At 41.4% G+C, this 27,524-nt stretch overlaps 1 protein-coding gene across 1 annotated transcript in view; it reads right to left on the reverse strand.

Annotated features, from left to right (window-relative positions):
* Nucleotides 1–27,524, reverse strand: part of IMMP2L (inner mitochondrial membrane peptidase subunit 2) — a 1,418,140-nt gene that overhangs the window by 495,152 nt on the left and 895,464 nt on the right. Inside the window, exon 4 of the mRNA XM_040411005.1 lies at nucleotides 13,842–13,907. Coding sequence (XP_040266939.1) covers nucleotides 13,842–13,907 — 66 coding nt within the window. The remainder of the gene's footprint in view (nucleotides 1–13,841; nucleotides 13,908–27,524) is intronic.

Genomic DNA, 27,524 nt, shown 5'->3' on the forward strand with positions numbered 1-27,524 from the left:
GCGCAAAAGCAGAAGCTGCAAAGGCAAAATCCAGCTTTACAGAACGAGAGATGCAGATAAAGCTGGAGCAAGCGCAACTTGAAGCAACTCTAGCAAAACTTGTTGCTGATAAAGAGACAGCAGAAATGTAGATAAAGCTTGAGAAGGCGCAACTTGAAGCAACTCTAGTAAAATTCCCCGCTGATAAAGAGACAGCAACTGCCATAGCAGAAGAAGAATATCTAGAAGCCACGGAACATCTAGAAACCAAGAGTCATCGCAGCATTGTCCAGCCAGAACTTGAATACCAAGATCCAGAACAGCGAACCTTCCAATACGTCTATCAACATTCCAAGTCAGATGACAACCTAGATCCACAGCTTAATACAAAGCGGTTTGTTGACAAAGCCAAGTCAACCTGCTTATTCGGATCATCAGAAAGTCGACTATCAGTCTCCTTGCAGCAAACTAGAGAATACACATCAGAGTGAAACCGGCTACAGCAACTTCTCTCCAGAACAGATAATCAGAAATCCGACCCTGCTAAGAGAGATGCCCTTTGCTTCATAATGGTATTACACAGACCAGATTAAACCGGATACTTCCAACAGGTATGGCCGTGCACCACACATTCACTCTGACAACACAACACCAGCCAGTTCCAGTGCCAATCAAGCCACAATGGACTTTGCCAGGTTCCGTGCTCGACGTGAGCTGGTCACCAAGTGACTTGTAAAGTTCAGCGACCGCGCTGAGAACTATCGAGCTTGGCGAGCTTCCTATCAAAATGCCATCAGAGACTTAGGTCTGTCATGTAGTGAGGAACTGGATCTCCTGGTAAAATGGCTGGGAAGTGAGTCCGTCGAACGAGCTAGAAGGATTAGAGACATCAATGTAAATTATCCAGACATTGGTCTAAAAAGTGTCTGGGATAGACTTGATGAGGTTTATGGCGCAGCAGAGGTCATAGAAAGTGCCTTATTTAGGAGAATTGAGGACTTTCCTAAAATAGCAAATAAAAGCTTAGAGAGTTATGTGACTTATTAATGGAGCTGAGTGTAGCAAAGGCAGAAGGGGATTTGGTGGGATTGACATTCCTTGACACTGCTAGAGGTGTGAATCCTATAGTTCAGAAGCTCCCATACAACCTGCAAGAGAAGTGGGTCATGTATGGTTCTCGGTATAAACAGACTTACAATGTACCATTTCTTCTATTTAATGTGTTTGTAGATTTTGTCTCTGAACAAGCAAAAATCAGAAATTATTCTAGCTTTGATTTCATGATGTCATTTGCCAGCATCTCAGTCAGTAAACCTCATAGGGCAATGGTGGAGGTCCACAAAATTAACCTTTCTTCCACAGGTTCAGTCCAAAAGGAGTTCAGCTCCTGTCAAGGAGGAGACAAACCCAAGGACCCGAGCAGGCAGTGTCCCTTACACAGGAAGCCTCATTCCCTACTCAAGTGCAGAACCTTCAGGGAAAAGTCATTGGAAGACCGCAAGACCTTTTTCTCAAGGAGAACAACATCTGTTTTAAATGCTGCTCTTCAACTTCGCACTTCGCCAGGGACTGTGAGGTTAGTGCAAAGTGTGCCGAATGTGACAGCACAAACCATAACACAGCTCTACACCCTGGGCCACCATTGTGGGCTTCACCCAAAACCCAAGAGCATAGCTGGGAGCGAAAAGACACAAATACTGACACTTTGGCCGTTACTTCTAAATGTACAGAGGATTGCAGAGACCTCAGAGGAGGCAGATCCGGCTCTAAAATCTCCCTAGTGAAGGTTTACCCAGCAGACGACCGAAGCAAAGCCATCAAAGTGTATGCAATTCTAGACGATCTAAGTAACAAGTCGTTAGCAAAGTCTGCCTTCTTTGATAGCTTCGACGTCAGAGGACCTGGTGCCCCCTACTCTCTAAGAACTTGTGCTGGTACTGTGGAAACAGCCGGAAGGAGGGCAAGCAGCTACATAGTTGAGTCCAGCGATGGTCAAGTGCATCTGCCTTTACCAACTATACTGGAATGTAACCATATTCCTGACAACAGGTCTGAGATACCCACGCCAGAAGTATCAGCCTCACCTGAAGCGTATAAGACACCTGATCCCGAACCTTGATCCTGAAGCTCAGATAGTCTTACTCCTCGGGAGGGATATCCTACAGGTCCACAAGGTTAGACAGATCAATGGACCTCACAACGCTCCATATGCCCAGAGACTTGACCTAGGATGGGTCATTGTAGGAGAAGTCTGTTTGGGAGGTGTACACAAACCAATAACTGTCAACAGCATGCTTACCAGTACACTTGAGAATAGATGCCCATCTCTTCTCCAACCATGCGAAAATCACTTCTTCATCAAGGAACTGCCTCAAAGCACTTCATCACCAGGTACCCTTGCAGGTCCTGCCTACAATGACTTCATCTGGGATGCCAATCAAGACCACCTGGGATCCACAGTCTTCCGCAAGACTAAAGAAGACAATCATATAGCGATGTCATTTGAAGATAGACTGTTCCTAGATATAATGGTGCAGGACGAAACAAGAAGCTGGGTTGCACCTCTACCCTTTAAGCCTCAAAGACAACGTTTACCCAACAATAGAGAGCAAGTTTTCAAACGATTTGTCTCTCTCAGGCACAACCTACGAAGCAAACCTGAGATGAGAGATCACTTGTTTACCTTCATGGAAAAGATATTCCGGAACGGTCATGCAGAGCTAGCACCTGTACTTCGAGACTGGTACCTGCCCATGTTTGGAGTGTATCACCGGAAGAAGCCAGGTAAGATCAGAGTGGTGTTTGACTCAAGCGCCAAGTATGAAGGCGTATCATTGAACGACGTTTTGCTGTCACGCCCGGATCTAAACAACAAGCTCATAGGAGTGCTTCTCCGTTTTCGCAGAAACTCCGTTGCATTCACGGCTGATATCCAACAGATGTTCCATTGCTTCCTAGTTAAGAAGGAACATAGACATTTCTTCAGATTCCTATGGTTCAAGGACAACGATCCCTCTAAAGATGTTGCAAAGTATCGTATGAAAGTTCACATCTTCGGCAATAGTCCTTCTCCTGCAGTCGCCATCTATGGATTAAGATGCGCAGCTCAAAAAGTATAAGAAAAGTACGGAGCGGATGTCAGACTCTTTGTAGAGAAGGACTTCTATGTGGATGACTGTCTGAAATCAATGCCCTCAGATGAGACTGCAATCAGTCTTCTTAAAAGAACCTAGGAGATGCTCTCTCTGTCTAACCTGAGGCTACACAAGATCGTGTCTAACAGCCAGAAATTGATGGAAGCCTTTCCTTCTCAGGACCATTCAGAAGACTTGAAGGATTTAGACCTAGGCTTTGACTCACCTCCGATGCAACGGAGGCTTGGCCTACTATGGGACATAAAAACGGATACTTTCACTTTCCAGGTTAGCAGAGAAGAAAAACCATTTACTCGTAGAGGAGTACTGTCGGCCACAAGCAGTTTATATGACCCACTGGGATTTGCAGCTCCTATACTCATCGAAGGTAAAGCTATGTTAAGAGACTTCACCAGAGAAGGGTCGAACTGGGACACTCCACTTCCCATGAAGGAAAGAACCGCGTGGATGGCCTGGAAGAATTCCATTACAGCCTTATCTGATCTTCACATAGCTCGTCCATATGTTTTTGTACCAATTACCAAGGTTGAGACACAAAAACGTTGTGTTTTCTGCGATGCTTCAGTCAATGCAATTGCGACTGTAGCTTAATTGAAGACTTTGAAGAATTTTTTTGGGCGATTGTCTTAGGTAAGGGCTAATTTTTTGCAGGATGAGGTGACAGTTTTATTGATACAATTTTGTGGGACATACGCCTTTTTGATCGCTTTGTGTTGCACTTTTTGTGATGTAAGGTGCCAAAAATGGCTTTTTTTACACCGTTTTTATTTTTTTATGTTTTTTATCGGACAGGGTGGATCATGTGATATATTTATAGAGCCGCAGTCATTACGGACTAATATGTGTGGGTTTTGTTAGTTTTTTATTATAAAATAAGAGGAAAGGGGCATTTTTTTTCTTTTTTACTTTATTAATTTTATTACTTTATTAATTTTATTAAAAACACTTTTTTTTACTTTTTTTTCTATAGTTTATTTATGATGTTCACTTTTGGGGGTCTGTTCCCTTCTGCAATGCATTACAATACATCTGTATTGTATTGCATTGCCTGTTAGTGTATGACACTGAGTCATACACTAACAGGTTGCCTAGGAGACCCAGCCTGAGGCTGGATCTCCTCGCCACCCGTAGAAGGCAGTTCCCGATGCTGTGCAAGGCATTGGGCAGCCTCTGCATATCATCGGGCTGCCTTGTGACGCATCGGGTCCCCGCCACAGCAGCGCGGGGACTTGATGCGATTACTCACCCGACACAAGCCCATTCTATGTCGCGGTCAGCGCGGACTGCGGCATAGAAGGGGTTAATCTGTCGGCATCGGATTTTACAGCGATGCCGGCAGATACAGCAGGGGCCCGGCTACCACAGACTGCCGGGCCCCTGCAGTAATTGCGCGGGCACCGGTACTATTACGTCAAATTGCGGGAACACAGTGGTTCCCATGACGTAGTAGTTCGTCATAGGTCAGGAAGGGGTTAAATATATACTTTTTTTTCCTCCACTTTCGCTGATGTGTAAGTGTTCTTTGTGAGCTAGTTTTCCTCAGGGCTGTGTTCTGCTGCCTCAGCATACACTATACTGCACAGACATCCACTGTCTCTACACTGAATGCTCTAACCAGTCCTTATATTGTGGATGACAAGAGCCCCACCTAGCAACTAGTTGCTAAGGCCTAGTAACGTTCTGCATGCAATAAGTACAGTAAATACACGTACCACACAAAAACAGATTTTTGCAGAGTACCATTATGGTAATAGTGGAATGCTGCACTAGAACCAACCCTGTACGTTACATGGATCCAGAGCTATCACCATTCATTTTTCCAATTGCTCTGCTAGATTTAAATCAAGTTGGCATCTCAGGAGGCAAGTCCTTTCTGCTGTAGCTTTATCCCTATCAAAGCCAGGAGGCAGTTGAAGGATGGTACTGAGCATGTGTGTCCCTCTCAGTAGGGGACAAAGAAATAAGGAAAAAAAACTAACAGCAGGTGGCGCTCTACAGATACATTTTATTGAATAGCTCAGATATAATACAACATTTTAAATTAAATGCAGTTACAAATGTATTAAGATCCAGGTGCTGGTTTGAAAATGGCAGATTATTTTTTAAAAGACAACCCCTTTAATTAAGACGGGTTTAAAAAAATTCCCTGTGATAAATTCCCCCATGTATTTATTGGGAAAGTAAAACAAAGTGGGGTCTGGAAGATTCAAAATGAAATTCAGACACAGGGAAGAATCAGAATGACACCTACAGAAAACAGTCAGGCTATTAAACCCTTAGTGACCACCGATAGGTGTTTTTATAGCGGTCACTATGGAATATTAGGAACACCTGTTCTATTTCTCATTAATGCAATTATCTAGTCAACCAATCACATGGCAGTTGCTTCAATGCATTTAGGGGTGTGGTCCTGGTCAAGACAATCTCCTGAACTCCAAACTGAATGTCAGAATGGGAAAGAAAGGTGATTTAAGCAATTTTGAGCGTGGCATGGTTGTTGGTGCCAGACGGGCTGGTCTGAGTATTTCACAATCTGCTCAGTTACTGGGATTTTCACCCACAACCATTTCTAGGGTTTACAAAGAATGGTGTGAAAAGGGAAAAACATCCAGTATGCGGCAGTCCTGTGGGCAAAAATGCCTTGTGGATGCTAGAGGTCAGAGGAGAATGGGCCGACTGATTCAAGCTGATAGAAGAGCAACATTGACTGAAATAACCACTCGTTACAACCGAGGTATGCAGCAAAACATTTGTGAAGCCACAACACGCACAACCTTGAGACGGATGGGCTACAACAGCAGAAGACCCCACCGGGTACCACTCATCTCCACTACAAATAGGAAAAAGAGTCTACAATTTGCACGAGCTCACCAAAATTGGACTGTTGAAGACTGGAAAAATGTTGCCTGGTCTGATGAGTCTCAATTTCTGTTGTGACATTCAAATGGTAGAGTCCGAATTTGGCGTAAACAGAATGAGAACATGTATCCATCCTCTGATGGCTACTTCTAGCAGGATAATGCACCATGTCACAAAGCTCGAATCATTTCAAATTGGTTTCTTGAACATGACAATGAGTTCACTGTACTAAAATGGCCCCCACAGTCACCAGATCTCAACCCAATAGAGCATCTTTGGGATGTGGTGGAAGGGAGCTTCGTGCCCTGGATGTGCATCCCTCAAATCTCCATCAACTGCAAGATGCTATCCTATCAATATGGGCCAACATTTCTAAAGAATGCTATCAGCACCTTGTTGAATCAATGCCACGTAGAATTAAGGCAGTTCTGAAGGCAAAAGGGGGTCCAACACCGTATTCGTATGGTGTTCCTAATAATTCTTTAGGTGTATATATATATATATATATATATATATATATATATATATATCACTTCCTGCATAATGAATAGTCATATTGAGAAGCATGATACCTTGCCAATTATTATTATATTTTTTTTTTTTGGGGGGGGGGGGGATTTAATTTCTATATTAGTGACTTTGTCAGGTCTACACCTAAATAGGTTTAGGATGGGCCATCAGTGTGTAATCAGTAGATGTCCAGTTACTCCAAACTCATATGGATGTTATGATACTGCAGTCAATGAGCCACTAAGCTCCAGTGAATGCTGCCGACTGGTGAGGGTCCAGGGGACCATTAATGTAAAATCAAGGTAACTCTTTTAAAGTTTATTTCCAATTATTTTCTTTAGAGTACTATTAAAATTTGGAATTAACCATTTGTTTCAGATAATTGCTTCAGAGGAGGTGAGAGCTGCACTAACATGTTGCAATTACCTTTGCCGTATGGGGACGGGAGATCACTGCTGTGATTACTTATCTCCAAAGAGAATCATTGTTGCTGGGGAGTAGATCCCTGTTTAAACAGCATGCTACCAAAAAAAACAATGATTAGAGGCCCCTTTAAATGGGCCAATGATCGGGCCAATAATCAGAAAGGTGTTTCTAGCACTTGCAGCTCATCTGGTAAAAATATCGCTGGTGCAGACACCTGATTCATTGTTTCTGGGCAGCAGAAACAATGACTGAATATTGGGAACTTTAAAAAGATTGCTTGTCCTCATACAACGGAAATGATTGCTGCATATAAATGCAGCTTGCATCTCCTGTAATGAGCAAGCAATTGTTTGTTCCTGATAATTGCCTGCTATGTTGAGCCATGTACAGGGGCCTTTAGGTGACCGCATCTACGATGCTTCCGCCAGATAATTTAGCTTTTGCATGTTCATCAGCTGATCAGCGGCACCTTTACTTTGGGCAATTATCAGGAAAGAGGAATGATCCTTCCTGATAATTTTTTTCCAGTTATTGACCTGTGTACTGTGTACATTTCCTTTTGGTTCAAAATATTCCAATATAAGGGTGAACAGTTCTTCACCCCCCTCTAGACAGACAGCTTAATTACCCCTTATATAACTTACTATATATATATATATATAACTTCCTTGCCCCCCTTTAAAGCAAGAAGCACACAGTAAGCAAACAGACTACAAGCAAAGAAAGTATTGTACAGACTAATAGCAAGACACCATGAACATGTTATTATTTGGGTGGGGAGAAGCTTTAACCAAATTCAAAATATGTGTAGTCTCTAATCCAATATATATCATTGTTTAAATTATAAATTTAAATAATGAAAACATGTGAGAGCTTTATATCTATAATACATAACAAAGGTCAGTAGTAATACTAATGTATTATGAAATGTAGCATTTTATTGACTCTAGGATGCATAATTAGACTAACTTAAGTAAGTTAGGATAATGTTGGCTACATCTGTAGTAAGCACTGTACTACTAATACATGTACTATAGTCTATTACTGGTAAATAATGCAGTGAGCATTTTTATGTTGCATTTGTAAGCAGACACTTTGTTTTGTTTGTTAAAATGTATTAAATTGTATTTGATTACTGATGTATGATGCATTAATTAACCAAAGTACAAATGTATTTCTTCCACAAACATCATTAAAAAGTATTTTAAATAACATTAATTAGGCATATAAAATTATATTTATAAATATATAAACTGGCCACAGAAAATAAGCCTTACCTTTCAGCAAGTAATCTGACCTGTAAAAATTTTCAAGGCCCTAAGAAAATGTTTTTTTTTTTTTTTGTAAAATAAATCTGTAAGTAAAGATCTCTGGTAACTGTGCAGCTGTGTCAACTCAAATTACCTAAGATCGATTTTTGATGATTGCAATGGTCAGATCGGGATCTTTCATACTACCTAAACCACTAAACAAAGATAGCAATTCAGACTCTAATCAAGGTCCCAGCCGAGCCATGTTAAGGCTTTATCCTATACGTGCAAATCATAGCCTGGTACAAATTACAAGTTAGAATGCATGATGTTACATGATGTGAAACATTGTTAAGGGCACTTGTTTTGTGATCCTATTAAAAAATACCTGGCTACAGCAAGACAATCACTGCAACAGATTATTTCTTTAAAGATAATGCTATGTTCTAATTCTGATATTTTAATGCTTGCTTTTTTATGTTTTACACCGTGTATGTTAATGTTTCCTACATCATGCTCCATCTATTTAAGAGAATATTTGAAAGCCTTCATTCAATACTGAATACCTAATGATAGATAGATAGATAGATAGATAGATAGATAGATAGATTAGTTGCCCTGATCCATTACCGTCTTGATTACTGTAACTCTTTACTAATTGATCTCCTTTCTGAGACGCAATCTCTTTTCTGAGACGAAAAGTTACCATGTGCTATTCCATGCTGGACAGGTATAGTTCCTTTTCCCTCCACCCATCAATTATGTTTTTAATTAGTATGATAGGACACATCTGCAGCTAATATATTAATTATGATTCATTTTTTAATACATGGTTTATATGTACTTTTTTAATATATGGATGAGATATTTATATGATGCACATGAGCCACTTATATACCATTTATATTTGATTGTGTATTTAATTATGTTTTAAGAAATATTGTGGGCACTTTTACACTGTGTTTGTTAATTAATTTAATTGTTTAATTGATATTGTGGGCGGTATTTATATATGCACTGTTGCACTATTTTGTTACTGCTTGAAAAAGGTTCCATAGAGAGAACCAAAACTTTGCATCTGGTTTAGTAAATACACAAATTTTTGGGGAAGTGCCGTGCAATTTATTGTTCTTATTAGATAGATCGATAGATAGATAGATAGATTAGTTGCCCTGATCCATTACCGTCTTGATTACTGTAACTCTTTACTAATTGATCTCCCCCTCATCAGACTCTCCCCTCTCCAATCTATCCTGAACACAGCAGCCAGGCTCATTTATCTGTCTAACCACTAATTTGATGCCTCCACCCTTTGCCAGTCATTGCACTAGTTACTCATACAGTACAGGATTCAATTTAACCTGCTCATTCCCACCCACAAAGCTCTCCACAGTGCTGCCCCCCCCCCTTCATCTCCTCCCTTATTTCTGTCTACCCATGCTCTCCATTCAGCTAATGACTTATGACTAACATCCACCATAATCTGTACCTCTCATGTCCGTCTACAAGACTTCTCCTGAGCTCTACCACTTCCCTGGAATGCCCTAACCCAAGCAATTAGGTTAATGCGTTGCGCAGTTTTACGTGCTTCCTAAAAACACATCTTTTTAGGTTGGCCTATCACATGCCATAACTGTTCTCCATTCACCGCCTCCTCACCCCCTTCATCATTGTTTGTTGCCATGTTATTTATGACTCTTTTTGTACTTGAACACCCTCATTGTAAAATGCTGTGGAATATGTTGGAGCTATATAAATAAATATTATTATTATTATTATTAATATATCATTAGGTATTCAGTATTGAATGAAGGCTTTCAAATATTCTCCTAAATACAACACATATTAAAAAAAAAATATGTAAATCAAAATAAAATGCAATGATCTGTAAATCTCATGGACCCATATTTTATTTAGAGTATAAAATAGAACACATATCAGATGTTGAAAGTGAGACATTTTGCCATTTCATGAAAAAAAAATCATTTAGAACTTAATGGCATCAACGTACTTCACAAAAGTTGGGACAGTGCAACAAAAGCAATTTGTAACTAAGTCATATGTTAGAGAGACAGAGACTTTAGAAGCAAAGATAGGCAGAGGTTCACCAATCTGCAAAATACTGTATCTTAAAATTGTGGGACAATTTCAGAAGAAAGGTTCCTCAACGTGAAATTGCAAAGACTTTAAATCTCCTACCAGTCTCAAGTAATCCATGAGCACAAGGGATAAGGCTGACAATCAAAAATAGATGTTCATGATCCACTGGCCCTCAGGCAGAAATACAATAAGACAGGCATGATTCTGTACTGGAAATAACTGTGTGGGCTCAGGACCACTTCCATAAATCATTGTCTGTGAACAGAGTTTGACTTGCAACCATGATCCAGAAACGCCACCATCTTCTTTGGGCCAAATAAACTGAGGCAAAATAGAAACTGTTCAGTGTTCAAATCAAATAAAAAAATTTGATGCCATGTACTGCGGACTCAAGAGGAGAGGGACCATCCAGCTTGTTATCAGCACACAGTTCAAAAGCATGCATCTCTGATGGTATAGGGTTTGCAATAGTACTATGGTATGGGAAGATTATCTGGAAAGGCACTAACAAAGCTAACAGTATATGCTCCCATCCAGACAATGTCTCTGTCAGTTAAGGCCTTTCATATTTCAGCAAGATAATGCTAAATCACATACTACATCTATCACAACAACATGGCTCCAAAGAAGCAGTCTAGACCTTTCACCAATAGAAAACATTTGGTTTATCATTAAATGAAAAACCAGGCAAAGATCCAGGAGTAGACTGCTGGAGCAGCTAGAATCCTATAGAATAAGGCAACATGCCTTTCTCAAAACTCCAGTAAAATTGGTCTCCTCACTTCCCAGATGTTTATAGACAGTTGTTAAAAGAAGAGGGGATGCTACACTATAGTAGTGATAGCCCTGCCACAACTTTTTGAGAAGCATTGCTGCCATCAAGTTCTAAATGACTTAATTGTTTTATTAAATAGTAAAATGTCTCAATTTCAGCATCTGATATGTTTTTTATTATCTGTTCTGAATAAAATATGGTTCTACCAGCATTGCATTTTTCTTTTATTTACATTTTACACAGCGTCCCAACTGTTGTGCAATTGGAGATGTTTTTACTGTTAGTTCACTGATTAACATACAGGGGAACATTTATCAAATTAGATTAATCAGTTTTGTGGTCTAAAAAAGTCGCAAGTCTTGGCAACTGGGATATTTTCTACGACATTTGTTGAAATTTGCAACATTTTGTGATCCTTGCCATTTTTCACAGTGGTCTATGTTTGAAAGCTAAAAGTGCGATTAGACCGGGATTATGACTCATTTACTATGTGTGTACTTTTACACCTAATGCCTCTTTCACACGAGTGGATGCCGTGCGTGGGATCCGCTGCGTGAAAGACAGCCAAGTCCCTCTCTGGACAGCAGATTCACGGAGTATTAACATGATTAATAATGCTCTGTGCCTTTATGTGACCTTTTTACTACAAAATCATGGTGAGACCTTTTTACTACAAAATCTCAGTGAGATAAAGTTAACAGGGAGGCACGGAGCATTATCAATCATGTTAGTACTGAGTGTCTCTGCTGTTCAGAGCGGGGCTTGGCTGTCTTTCACGCAACGGATTCTACGCACTGCATCCGCTCGTGTGAAAGAGCCCTAAAGGTGTAAACCACATTGCACTCACTCCAAATTAATTGTCAATGTGCACCAGTTCATAAATTTGGTGCAGGCTCAAAAAGTAAAGCAAGACTTAAAACTGACACAAAAACAACCTCAATTGATCACTGACCCCTACAGTGTATAAAAAATATAGAAAGCCTCATATAGTATGTTCCATTGTTTTTAGCTTTAAAGGGACACTGACAGGGCCAATAAGCATATTGAGGTATATATATGGCAGTACATGTCTTATAATGGGTATTACAATCATCTAAGTATCCCCCCTGTCCACCTTATACATACAGTAAACTTAAGTTTTATAACCTGCTCCAACGGTCTTCAATCTGCCCAAGGGGCGGCGTTTCACCTCTCTTGCGCCCAGCCCGCCTCCCCCAACTGCCGCTTTGAAGCGCCGCCCAGCTCATGAATATTCAGTTTGCTGGGCGGCTTCTGCGGTCCCCGCTCTGAAGCGCTGCGCTTAACAGTGCCCTGCGCATGCGCCGGATCTTGTGAAGTCGGGGACAGTAAGCGCCGCCCAGCGAAGTGAATATTGATGAGCTGGGCGGCGCTTACTGTACGGGACTTCACAAGATCCGGCGCATGCGCCGGGCACTGTTAAGCGCAGCGCTTCAGAGCGGGGACCGCAGAAGCCGCCCAGCAAACTGAATATTCATGAGCTGGGCGGCGCTTCAAAGCGGCAGTTGGGGGAGGCTGGCTGGGCGCAAGAGAGGTGAAACGCCGCCCCTTGGGCAGATTGAAGACCGTTGGAGCAGGTTATAAAACTTAAGTTTACTGTATGTATAATGTGGACAGGGGGGATACTTAGATGATTGTAATACCCATTATAAGACCTGTACTGCCATATATATACCTCAATATGCTTATTGGCCCTGTCAGTGTCCCTTTAAAACAAAAATACAACAACCATAAATACACTCAAACATCAGATATACTACTCTGAATTTAAGAGTTCTCCTTTTTTCCTTTAGGGTTTCTACTAAAGGAAAGAGGGGTTCCTTGAAAATAATAGCATCACCATATTGTCCCACTGGGTGGAACCTCAGTGATCAGCTGTAATCTTTTTAGGTATGCAGCACCAAATTGTTAATTACTCTACAGCATTTCCACGGGACAAATGAAGCATAACACAGTGTCTACTGAAATGCATTGGATGTTCGTGTAATGAACAGACATGACAGGTCCTGCTGAAATAGATGTACTTTGTAGCAACTTTCTACTCAAATAGATGAGGATCTTTAATGGGCAATCCCTCTTTATTAACTCAGAAAGCCCTAATAGACTGAGAGTTTTCAAACTGGTTTTAGATGTAAATATGATCAAAATGGGCATAAAAAATAGATCTATACAGGTCCTAATGTTATGCCATATAAATCTTTGCAGTAATAGAGTCTTGTAACAAGTTTCAGCCTTTTTATATGTATTTACATGCATGTTTACATGTAAAGGTATCAAACCTGCAATGCTCTCATTTTGTTTCTCTTAATGAGAGCACTAAACTAAGTTTCAGCCTTTTTACATGTATTTCCAAGTTCTTTTGTTTCCCCCCAGACTATATCATACTATATAAGAAGGGCAATCAGTTTTCTTTAAATATGACCTTGAAAGCTTAACTAGGGTATATAAAACCGCAAAGAATATAACACAATGTGCCATCACTAAGATAATTAATATGCATTTCCAGCTATGGATTCTGTATACTCATTATAAATGTATGAATCTTCTGCATTTTTAAGAGGAAACATATATAAAATAATTTCAAGGCATGATAAAATGTATTGTGTATGAACACACATCACTTAATAAGAAGTTTCTGTTGCCTTGCCTGATAGTAAACATATTCTTGTGTTCTTCTGTCCTTTAGGAAGCATGCACTTAAATCACTCTACAGTAAATGTGTATGAAAGTGCAGAGAAATGCGGCATCTGTCTTTGCCTTCAAACTTACTTTACAATGTCTCCTTCCAGACCAATCACTCGTTTAATAATCTTCTGTTCTGGGTTCTTTGGAGACCTACAGAAGAACAAGGATATGATCATGTAATCAATGATTAATGAAGCATTGGGAAATAAATGAAGAAGCGCTCAATAGGGCAGACAATACAGAAATAGGTTTTTCACTCTTGTGTTGACATTGTATCAATCCAGTTTAAGCTTCCTTGACACGATAGCAGATTATAATAAAGAAAAATGTAAGCCTGATTTAAGTAAATTATGATATAAAGGTTATGTATGGCACCTGATAAAAAATTTACATAGAAACCCAAGTTATGCATTTTATAATATAAAAGATGCTTTGTATTCTGGACTGACATTGAAGTGTGAAATCTTGACATTCATCTGACACTGTGGATATAATAAGATTAGTGAATTGATAACCACATAGTCACAAGGTTACAACGATACATAAAGCTAAAAGCATCTTGACGGAGGAGTAATGTATTAAATTTTCTGTTATATTCATGCGACACCATTTTTAAGAGGTGTATTCTATGTTCTATGTGTATACTAGAGATGAGCGAATTGAATCCCATGAAGTGGAATTCGATACAAATTTCAGGATAAATTTGATTTGCCTTGAAGCCGAATTTTCTCATTCTTCGTATGAGCTAATCAATTTAACCTGAAATAGTGTAGAAAACATAAAAAAATAAACTTACCTCTTCCATTTGCTCACGACGGGCTGCCAGCCTCCATCTTGATTAAAGATCTTGGCTGAAATCCTGTGGGTGGGGACGTATGACGTCACCACACCGGCCGGCGTGATAACGTAATCTCGCACCACACGAGATTTCGATCCAGATCTTCAAACAAGATGGCAGAGGCCGGCCCATTGCGAGCAAATGGAGGCGGTAAGTTTGATTAAAAAGAAAAATTATTATTAATTTTACACTGTTTTTACACTTTTGTAAAATTCGGCGAATCAGCCGAATCGAACTTTTCAATTATTCGTTCATCTCTAGTGAATACCTTCACAATTATTAAATAATGAAAAGTTATGAAACAATGTAATATATTTTCGCAAAACCAATGGTCATTTTAATGAGCTATGCTTGCTGTCAGTAAATGGAATCATAAATTTTTGTTTGTGTGTGTGTGTGTGTGTTTATTGGTGCAATTAGGTACAGGAGACCTAACTGTACCTCTATAGACCTTCAGTTACAGATTATTTTGAGACCAGCTGGACAATGTGTCTTATTTGTGCTAACCTGTTAAAGTAAACCTGTCACCACGATTCTAAACTATTATCTGCAGTAATACATGAGTACTGCTAATAACATTGGTTCAAATTGCCATTCTTTATTATCCTACTGCCCCCCTTTACTGCGCTGTCAGTGGTCATATCTGTTCTGAAATGTACAGTCAGAACCGAATTGCTAACATAATGGAGGGAACTGCTGTGCACATGCACCGTAGTCCCGACAATGTATTTCAGTGCAGCTTCACACTCTGTGAGGGAATGTGGAGCAGTAGTAAAACAAAAAATAATATATTACTTTAGATAATTGTCCAAAACTGTGGTGACAGATTCACTTCAACCCCTTCAGTACTGAGACACTTTTCACCTTAAATTCCAGACCGATTTTTGCAAATCTGACATTGGAACATTGGAAACTTGCAACTTTGGAACACTTTTACTTATCCAAGTGTACATTGTACTTCATGACAGTGGTACATTTGAGTTGATAGAATTTTTCTACTTTTAAAACAGATAGTAATTCCTCATAAAATAGTTATCAATCAACATTCCCCATATGTCTGCTTTATGTTGGCATCAATTTGTAAATGTTATTTTATTTTTTTAGGACATTAGAAGGCTTAGAAGTTAAGAAGCCATTCTTCAAATTTTCAACAAATTTTGCCAAACCATTTTTTTAAGGACCAATTTAGTTATAAAATGATTTTGAGGGGCTTAAGTAAATAAAAAAAAAGGCTGTTTTGACATAGTTTTTTTTATTTTTTATTTTTATAGCATTCACTTGAGGGGGCATATAATGTGATATTATTATAGAACAGGTTTTTGTGGATGCGGCAATACCCAATATGTCTATCATTTTTATTTTTGTTAAGTATTACACAGTGAAAGCCTTTTTGAACAGAATAAAATCATGTTTTTGTGTTGCCATTTTCTGAGAGCCAAATTTTTTTATTTTTTGGGCGATTGTCTTACGTAGGATCTAATTTTTTGCGGGATGAGATGACGGTCTGATTGGTACCATTTTGGGCTAAATATGCCTTTTTGATCACTTGGTATTACACTTTTTGTGAGGCAAAGTGACCAGAAAATGGGGGTTTTGGCTTTTTTTTTTAATTTATTTTTTCCGGCGTTCACCTGATGGGGTGGATCATGTGATATTTTTATAGAGCCAGTCAATATGGACGTGGCGATACCTAATATATCTATTTTTATCTTTTTCCCTTTTTTACAATTATTTGTAACTTTATTTTTGGAAAAGGACGCTTTTTTTATTTGAAACTTTAATTTTTTTTGTAAAACTTTATTTTTATTACCTCTTTTTTAACTAAATTTTTTGTCCCACTTTGGGACTTCAACTTTTGGGGGTCTGATCCCCTTTACAATGTATTACAATACTTCTGCATTGTAATGCATTGGCTGTAAGTGAATTGCCAGTGTAATACACTTACAACGTTCCTGCCTGTGAGATACAGGGGGCTGGATCTCACAGGCTCACACAGAAGGCAGCCACGATGTCTAATTAAGGCATTGTGCTGCCGTCCAAGCCATCGGGTCCACGTCACTGCAGCGCGGGGACTCGATGGACACTCCGCACCTGGAAGGATACATGTGCCGCGGTCAGCGCTGACCACGGCAGTGCAAGGGTTAATGCGCTGGCATCAGTGTTTTCACCGATGTCGGCACATACAGCAGGATTCCGGCTATCAGTGACTGCCGAATCCCTGCAGCTGAGCTGCGCCAGCCTGATCAAAGCGCCGTAGCTGTATGGCACTGGTATTTTTGATACTGTTTCCAGCGCCATACATGTATGGCGCTGGTATCCTATGGGTTAAAACTGTCAAACTAACACTGGCTACATCTGTACATACATACATGGAATCATCGTATGGTGACACAATAGTATGGACCCACTAGGAACTCTTATCTAACATGTGAATGAAGCTTTAAAGTAGTTTCTTCACATCCTTTTTCCATTTTTTAAGGGGTGGAGGGGGAAAAATGCGACATACAAGCCATAAACAATACAATGATCCTATTTAAAGTCTACACACCTAGCAAAAGACAATATCAAAAGTGTTTGCTTCCTTGCATCATATAATATGATTGCTCCTGTTGCTAAAGCTTTTTAAAGACAGATTAGAATTTCTGAATGCTAGTTATCCAATGTCCTTAAATCTTGGAGTTTCATGTCCATCTGTAACGGTCACGTACACACACACACAGGGGGGGAGGGAAGTGACCACTGCGCTCCACCCTTACCCCTGGCCCTGCCTACTTGCCTCGCGAGTCCTAATGACAGGGGACAACTGGACGGCAATCCCTAACTTGGAATAAGTGCAGGGATGACAGACAGACAAACAACAGGACGTGAACGGACCGAGTCAATACCAGGAAAGCTACAAAGTACAAAGGATTAAGCAAAGAATGGTCAGGAGAAGCCAGGGTCAAATACCAGGAGAGCAGAGAAGTACAAGAGGAGTCCTAAGAGAGTAGTCAGGTGGGAGCCGAGGTCACAATACCAGGACGGATGCGCAGTACAGGAGGATCAGGCAAAAGGATGGTCAAGGAACAGGATCAGGTAAGTATTCAGCAGTCCAACAGATAGCCAGGAACCTAGAAATTAACAGGCAACCTGTAGCCAGCAGGCTGCCTGTATTTATAGTGGGGAGTGAGGGTCATGTGACGTGGCCAGCGTCACATGACCGACAGACCAACCAGTCGAGCACCAAGTGATCAGCTCGGCGCTCAAGGCAGACTTAGGAGCAGGGAGCCACCCAGCTAGTAAAGCCGCCCTGGGAATGAGGTCAAACACAGATCCTCATTCCCAAAGCTAAGCAACAGGTCTGCGGGCGATGGGGGACTGAGTGCACCTTCGGAACCCCGTGACACCATCTTACTTGATGCATCTTGATGCAAGGCTCCATTGAACTTTATCTTTGTTAGAGACAAGTATTCTGCTATTTAAGACTGCCCAGATCGAGTCACTCTCCCAAGGGAGATTGGAGGAGGGAAATTTTTTTTCCTGCTGCATAAAAAGTCTAAGCTCTATATGTCTGGAATAATAGGGAAAAATTTAATCATATAGTAATCACAGTACACAGCTTCTTGGGGTGAGATGAAAATAGCACCTCTTTATTTCAGAGAAACCACAGTTTAATATTCATGAGTCACAAATGTTGCTGAATTAATTTATTATATTGATGCATATGTATTTTATTTATTAGAATGTCCTCTACTTATATGCAACTTATGTTTGGATTTTAACAGTAAATTAACTCTTAAGTAACAACTGCCATAAATTTAAAGTCTGGGTAGTAGCTACTATATTTTAGGGTGAGCATCCTAAGAGTGGCATATTAACCCTATTGACCCAATTCAACCAGTAGTTCATTCACTGATAGCCGTTCTTTGTGCATGTCTTTGGGTGACTATTTAACCTTAAAAGATATTAATTTTGAGGCATCACCCTATGGTTATCGGTTTTCCTTCCAGATAGCCATAATACTATCATCCCAAAAATGTGTTCTGATGAAAAAGGGCAAATTAAAACTCCTTCCAGCAGTGTCTCCATCTGCACCTAGTTTTCTAGTGCACAAGTTTTACAATGGGAGATGCTGATGGACGAAGTTGTGTAATGTGCTTTTCCATCAGTGGTCATTTCTTTGGACAAGAGCAGCAGGCTGTCCGGGAGAAGACCTGGATTACCAGGTGGTGCAGAACTTTTTAACATATTAGTAAGTGGCATATATCCCCTTTTACCCACTGTGTACAATACATTATATATAAAGTGATCAACCCCTTTAAAGAGTCACTAAGCCTTTGTTGAAGGGGTAGAAGCACCATTTAGAATGCTTTGTTCCATTGGCTTTTCAAAAGTGTGGTGTATAGATCTATAGAAAGTATAAGGAATTCATACTTCACATGCTCGAAGAGCTGATGAAAACTGAAGAAGCAGAGCACTCTGAGCAGTGTTTCTGCCCCTCTTTTTTTTTTACAAAGATTTAGATAATGTACCCCTTTAATATAGAGGGCTTTTAAAAATCCAATGTTAAGCATTACTTTCTGATTAGCATGTATACCATGTAAGCAAATTACTGACCTTAGTGTTAATTCACACCTACTCAGCAATAATAGTAATGACCTTCGATGAGCATCAGCTTAAATCAAAGACGGGCATATTCAATCACTAAATGGTCACTTTTTGCCAATAATAATATAATTGTACCTTTAAACCTTTGATTTATCAAAGTCGCTCTTTCCAAAGGGTTTATTGTAAGATTAGGCAAAATAATTTAATTAAAGTGTTAAATTAAAGATATTGGAATGAAGCCTTTAAATGAACAGTGAATGTAAAAGCAATGCTCTATAGATGGATACTTTTCAATTGATCATGCTATAAATTATTTATTTCGTCCTTCTGTGAAGAGTAGACATCAGACTTGCTACTGGCAAAGTGTCTATGCAGTAAGATAGTAATAAGCTAGTACTGCTTAATCCTAATTGCTCTTCGCTCTTAATAGCATGAAAAATATATAAGATGAAGAGCAGAATGTTTGCATGACATGCATATTCTTATACCTCATCTTAAAAAATTCTTTTTTTTCATTTTCTTGGTACCATAATAGTTAAGATTGATGGCATAAAATTTGTAATTAAAGGAGCTGTATGAGCCCTCCAATGCTGGGGACAGTGATTGACTGCAGTAGTCATGTGTCATAAATGAGCAGTGACAGGAGGACCTGACCAGCACCACAGAGAACAGTGCTGGATGTATGAAAAGGTAGACACCACACTTATACTAAACGTATAAAATACTCAACGTGTGTTTACTGGAGAAGAAGAAGCTTTTTACAAGGGTTTTTCTGCAAGGTTCTGCACAGAGCATATTTTCTCCTGGACACTGCCATAGGTAACTTACAAATGAATTACTACTTGTGGAGAACCTATAAAGCTTCCACTACTACAACAAGCACAACTTGAATGTAGGATATTTTATAGTAATATCTGTGTAATTATTATGGGATTATACCTCTTTTATTTAAAAATGTCAGCTCCTTTTGGGCATGGTTTAAGATAATATGATTAATTCATAGATTTTACTTTGTATAAATAATTTTTTCATAATAAAAAAAAAATGTGCGGTACTCTTGAAATTATGCATCTTCATGCATCTTAGTACAAACAATACAAAAATGGCATAAACGATTCAAGTTTGCTACTAAATCTGTCAGCTGGTCAGATGATTTTTTTATTATAATCATTTTAAATGGAAAAAATTGATCCAGTGTGGAGTAGGTACACATAAGCAGATGGAAAATCACCAATACTGCATAAACAATAGACCTGTTTTTTAACAACCTAACCCCAAAAGTTTATATTTATATGTTGAAGGGTTATCCCATGATTAATGTAAAACATTTAATAAAATAAGATATCATATAGTACTTAGAAATCTCCTAATAAATCTAGAACCAGCATTATAACTGACATGGATCCAAAGCTGGCAGTAAGGGGCATGCCTCTGCTCACTGACCATGTCCTGTGATTGTCCTAACTTTTAACAGAATACATGGCTGGTAGCAGTTGAAGTTGGAACTGATCATGTGTGAAAAGAGCAAACAGCAGGTGGCACTATATACATATTGTGGGGTTTTTCTCTGGAAGACAGGTTAGCGGACGCAGTATAGAGACAATCACAAAGTCTTTAACTTAAACAGTTAAAGACTAGGGATGAGCGAACCCGAACTGTATAGTTCGGGTTCGTACCGAATTTTGGGGTGTCCGTGACACGGACCCGAACCCGAACATTTTCGTAAAAGTCCGGGTTCGGGTTCGGTGTTTGGCGCTTTCTTGGCGCTTTTTGAAAGGCTGCAAAGCAGCCAATCAACAAGCGTCATACTACTTGCCCCAAGAGGCCATCACAGCCTTGCCTACTATTGGCATGGCTGTGATTGGCCAGTGCAGCATGTGATCCAGCCTCGATATAAGCTTGGGTCACGTAGCGCTGCACGTCACTCTGCTGATTCAAGCATAGGGAGAGGTTGCAGCTGCGACGTTAGGGCGAGATTAGGCAGATTAACTCCTCCAAAAGACTTCATTCTATGATCGATCTGCAGCTGTGGATCATTGAAGTGCTATTATTGACTTGCTCACTTTTTTGAGGCTGCCCAGAGCGTTTTTAGATCACTTTTTTTCTGGGGTGATCGGCGGCCATTTTGTGACTTGTGGTGCGCCAGCACGAGCTATCACCAAGTGTATTTGACCATCGATAGTGTGGTTATTTTGTGCTATATCCTACATCAGCTGCAGGCTGAGCCTGTGTCACCGAAGTGCATTTAACCATCAACAGTCTGGTTATTTTTTGGCCATATACTACATCAGCTGCAGGCTGAGCCTGTTTCACCCAAGTGCATTTAACCATCAACAGTCTGATTATTTTTTGGCCATATACTACATCAGCTGCAGGCTGAGCCTGTGTCACCCAAGTGCATTTAACCAACAACAGTGTGGTTATTTTTTGGCCATATATTACATCAGGGGCAAGTTGAGCCTGTCACCCAGCGCCTAAAAAATAGACCTGACATTTCTATTCAACCAAATCTGCACAGTTTTAGCTGGTCAAGTTATTTGTAGTGACCGTCAAAGCAGACTTTTTGTTCTGGGTTGAAAAAGCATTCCCAAATTTGCCATTCTGAAAATAACTAGTTTGTGGTATTTCAGGCCTACTTGAAATCTATCCCAAAAAGAAAATCTTACATTGAAGTTATTGATAGTGTCATTCAGAAAAACCTAAGACACACGCTAGCGTGCTGATAGAAGTGTCATTCTGTGATTAAACCTATAACTGTCACACAGCGCAAAAAAAACAGGTCTCACATCTCTATTCAACCAAATCTACACAGTTTTAGCTGGTCAAGTTATTTGTAGTGACCGTCAAAGCAGACTTTTTGTTCTGGGTTGAAAAAGCATTCCCAAATTTGCCATTCTGAAAATAACTAGTTTGTGGTATTTGAGGCCTACTTGAAATCTATCCCAAAAAGAAAATCTTACATTGAAGTTATTGATAGTGTCATTTAGAAAAACCTAAGACACACGCTAGCGTGCTGATAGAAGTGTCATTCTGTGATTAAACCTATAACTGTCACACAGCGCAAAAAAAAACAGTTCTCACATCTCTATTCAACCAAATCTGCACAGTTTTAGCTGGTCAAGTTATTTTTAGTGACCGTCAAAGCAGACTTTTTGTTCTGGGTTGAAAAAGCATTCCCAAATTTGCCATTCTGAAAATAACTAGTTTGTGGTATTTCAGGCCTACTTGATATCTATCCCAAAAAGAAAATCTTACATTGAAGTTATTGATAGTGTCATTCAGAAAAACCTAAGACACACGCTAGCGTGCTGATAGAAGTGTCATTCTGTGATTAAACCTATAACTGTCACACAGCGCAAAAAAAAACAGGTCTCACATCTCTATTCAACCAAATCTGCACAGTTTTAGCTGGTCAAGTTATTTGTAGTGACCGTCAAAGCAGACTTTTTGTTCTGGGTTGAAAAAGCATTCCCAAATTTGCCATTCTGAAAATAACTAGTTTGTGGTATTTCAGGCCTACTTGAAATCTATCCCAAAAAGAAAATCTTACATTGAAGTTATTGATAGTGTCATTCAGAAAAACCTAAGACACACGCTAGCGTGCTGATAGAAGTGTCATTCTGTGATTAAACCTATAACTGTCACACAGCGCAAAAAAAAAACAGGTCTCAAATCTCTATTCAACCAAATCTGCACAGTTTTAGCTGGTCAAGTTATTTGTAGTGACCATCATAGCAGACTTTTTGTTCTGGGTTGAAAAAGCATTCCCAAATTTGCCATTCTGAAAATAACTAGTTTGTGGTATTTCAGGCCTACTTGAAATCTATCCCAAAAAGAAAATCTTACATTGAAGTTATTGATAGTGTCATTCAGAAAAACCTAAGACACACGCTAGCGTGCTGATAGAAGTGTCATTCTGTGATTAAACCTATAACTGTCACACAGCCCAAAAAAAAACAGGTCTCACATCTCTATTCAACCAAATCTGCACAGTTTTAGCTGGTCAAGTTATTTGTAGTGACCGTCAAAGCAGACTTTTTGTTCTGGGTTGAAAAAGCATTCCCAAATTTGCCATTCTGAAAATAACTAGTTTGTGGTATTTCAGGCCTACTTGAAATCTATCCCAAAAAGAAAATCTTACATTGAAGTTATTGATAGTGTCATTCAGAAAAACCTAAGACACACGCTAGCGTGCTGATAGAAGTGTCATTCTGTGATTAAACCTATAACTGTCACACAGCGCAAAAAAAAAACAGGTCTCACATCTCTATTCAACCAAATCTGCACAGTTTTAGCTGGTCAAGTTATTTGTAGTGACCGTCAAAGCAGACTTTTTGTTCTGGGTTGAAAAAGCATTCCCAAATTTGCCATTCTGAAAATAACTAGTTTGTGGTATTTCAGGCCTACTTGAAATCTATCCCAAAAAGAAAATCTTACATTGAAGTTATTGATAGTGTCATTCAGAAAAACCTAAGACACACGCTAGCGTGCTGATAGAAGTGTCATTCTGTGATTAAACCTATAACTGTCACACAGCGCAAAAAAAAACAGGTCTCACATCTCTATTCAACCAAATCTGCACAGTTTTAGCTGGTCAAGTTATTTGAAGTGACCGTCAAAGCAGACTTTTTGTTCTGGGTTGAAAAAGCATTCCCAAATTTGCCATTCTGAAAATAACTAGTTTGTGGTATTTCAGGCCTACTTGAAATCTATCCCAAAAAGAAAATCTTACATTGAAGTTATTGATAGTGTCATTCAGAAAAACCTAAGACACACGCTAGCGTGCTGATAGAAGTGTCATTCTGTGATTAAACCTATAACTGTCACACAGCGCAAAAAAAAACAGGTCTCACATCTCTATTCAACCAAATCTGCAGTGTTTTAGCTGGTCAAGTTATTTGTAGTGACCGTAAAAGCAGACTTTTTGTTCTGGGTTGAAAAAGCATTCCCAAATTTGCCATTCTCAAAATTGTGGTGAACGGGAACAATGAGGAAAACATCTAATAAGGGACGCGGACGTGGACATGGTCGTGGTGGTGTTAGTGGACCCTCTAGTGCTGGGAGAGGACGTGGCCGTTCTGCCACAGCCACACGTCCTAGTGAACCAACTACCTCAGGTCCCAGTAGCCAGCAGAATTTACAGCGATATTTGGTGGGGCCCAATGCCGTTCTAAGGATGGTAAGGCCTGAGCAGGTACAGGCATTAGTCAATTGGGTGGCCGACAGTGGATCCAGCACGTTCACATTATCTCCCACCCAGTCTTCTGCAGAAAGCGCACAGATGGCGCATGCAAACCAAGCCCATCGGTCTGTCACATCACCCCCATGCATATCAGGGAAACTGTCTGAGCCTCAAGTTATGCAGCAGTCTCTTATGCTGTTTGAAGACTCTGCTGCCAGGGTTTCCCAAGGGCATCCACCTAGCCCTTCCCCAGGGGTGGAAGAGATAGAATGCACTAACGCACAACCACTTATTTTTCCTGATGATGAGGACATGGGAATACCACCTCAGCACGTCTCTGATGATGACGAAACACTGGTGCCAACTGCTGCGTCTTTCTGCAGTGTGCAGACTGAACAGGAGGTCAGGGATCAAGACTGGGTGGAAGACGATGCAGGGGACGATGAGGTCCTAGACCCCACATGGAATGAAGGTCGTGCCACTGACTTTCACAGTTCGGAGGAAGAGGCAGTGGTGAGACCGAGCCAACAGCGTAGCAAAAGAGGGAGCAGTGGGCAAAATCAGAACACCCGCCGCCAAGAGACTCCACCTGCTACTGACCGCCGCCATCTGGGACCGAGCACCCCAAAGGCAGCTTCAAGGAGTTCCCTGGCATGGCACTTCTTCAAACAATGTGCTGACGACAAGACCCGAGTGGTTTGCACGCTGGGCCATCAGAGCCTGAAGCGAGGCATTAACGTTCTGAACCTTAGCACAACCTGCATGACCAGGCACCTGCATGCAAAGCATGAACTGCAGATGAGTAAACACCTTAAAAACAAGGAAGTTACTCAGGCTCCCCCTGCTACCTCTTCTGCTGCTGCCGTCTCGGCCTCTTCTGCTGCTGCCGCCGCCTCGGCCTCTTCTGCTGCTGCTGCCGCTGCCTCGGCCTCTTCCTCCGCCTCTGGAGGAACGTTGGCACCTGCCGCCCAGCAAACATGGGATGTACCACCAACACCACCACCTGCGTCACCAAGCATCTCAACCATGTCACACGGCAGCGTTCAGCTCTCCATCTCACAAACATTTGAGAGAAAGCGTAAATTCTCACCTAGCCACCCTCGATACCTGGCCCTGAATGCCAGCATTTCTAAACTACTGGCCTATGAAATGCTGTCATTTAGGCTGGTGGACACACACAGCTTCAAACAGCTCATGTCACTTGCTGTCCCACAGTATGTTGTTCCCAGCCGCCACTACTTCTCCAAGAGAGCCGTGCTTTCCCTGCACAAACAAGTGTCTGATAAAATCAAGTGTGCACTGCGAAACGCCATCTGTGGCAAGGTCCACCTAACCACAGATACGTGGACCAGTAAGCACGGCCAGGGACGCTATATCTCCCTAACTGCACACTGGGTAAATGTAGTGGCGGCTGGGCCCCAGGCGGAGAGCTATTTGGCGCACGTCCTTCCGCCGCCAAGGATCGCAGGGCAACATTCTTTGCCTCCTGTCTCCTCCTCCTCCTACTCAGCTTCCTCCTCCTCTTCTTCCACCTGCTCATCCAGTCAGCCACACACCTTCACCACCAACTTCAGCACAGCACGGGGTAAACGTCAGCAGGCATTCTGAAACTCATATGTTTGGGGGACAGGCCCCACACCGCACAGGAGTTGTGGCGGGGTATAGAACAACAGACCGACGAGTGGTTGCTGCCGGTGAGCCTCAAGCCCGGCCTGGTGGTGTGCGATAATGGGCGAAATCTCGTTGCAGCTCTGGGACTAGCCGGTTTGACGCACATCCCTTGCCTGGCACATGTGCTGAATTTGGTGGTGCAGAAGTTCATTCGCAACTACCCCGACATGTCAGAGCTGCTGCATAAAGTGCGGCCGTCTGTTCGCACTTCCGGCGTTCACACCCTGCCGCTGCTCGCCTGTCTGCGCTACAGCGTAACTTCGGCCTTCCCGCTCACCGCCTCATATGCGACGTGCCCACCAGGTGGAACTCCACCTTGCATATGCTGGACAGACTGTGCGAGCAGCAGCAGGCCATAGTGGAGTTTCAGCTGCAGCACGCACGGGTCAGTCGCACTGTGGATCAGACCCACTTCACCACCAATGACTGGGCCTCCATGCGAGACCTGTGTGCCCTGTTGCGCTGTTTCGAGTACTCCACCAACATGGCCAGTGGCGATGACGCCGTTATCAGCGTTACAATACCACTTCTATGTCTCCTTGAGAAAACACTTAGGGCGATGATGGAAGAGGAGGTGGCCCAGGGGAAGAGGAGGAAGAGGGGTCATTTTTAGCACTTTCAGGCCAGTCTCTTCGAAGTGACTCAGAGGGAGGTTTTTTGCAACACCAGAGGCCAGGTACAAATGTGGCCAGACAGGGCCCACTACTGGAGGACGAGGAGGACGAGGATGAGGAGGAGGTGGAGGAGGATGAGGATGAAGCATGTTCACAGCGGGGTGGCACCCAAAGCAGCTCGGGCCCATCACTGGTGCGTGGCTGGGGGGAAACACAGGACGATGACGATACGCCTCCCACAGAGGACAGCTTGTCCTTACCTCTGGGCAGAGTGGCACACATGAGCGACTACATGCTGCAGTGCCTGCGCAACGACAGCAGAGTTGCCCACATTTTAACATGTGCGGACTACTGGGTTGCCACCCTGCTGGATCCCCGGTACAAAGACAATGTGCCCACCTTACTTCCTACACTGGAGCGTGATAGGAAGATGCGCGAGTACAAGCGCACGTTGGTAGACGCGCTACTGAGAGCATTCCCAAATGTCACAGGGGAACCAGTGGAAGCCCAAGGCGAAGGCAGAGGAGGAGCAAGAGGTCGCCAACGCAGCTGTGTCACGCCCAGCTCCTCTGAGGGCAGGGTTAGCATGGCAGAGATGTGGAAAAGTTTTGTCAACACGCCACAGCTAAGTGCACCACCACCTGATACGGAACGTGTTAGCAGGAGGCAACATTTACTAACATGGTGGAACAGTACCTGTGCACACCCCTCCACGTACTGACTGATGGTTCGGCCCCATTCAACTTCTGGGTCTCCAAATTGTCCACGTGGCCAGAGCTAGCCTTTTATGCCTTGGAGGTGCTGGCCTGCCCGGCGGCCAGCGTTTTGTCTGAACGTGTATTCAGCACGGCAGGGGGCGTCATTACAGACAAACG

Source organism: Bufo bufo, chromosome 1 (assembly GCF_905171765.1).
Source record: "Bufo bufo chromosome 1, aBufBuf1.1, whole genome shotgun sequence".
Classification (NCBI taxonomy): Eukaryota; Metazoa; Chordata; class Amphibia; order Anura; family Bufonidae; genus Bufo; species Bufo bufo.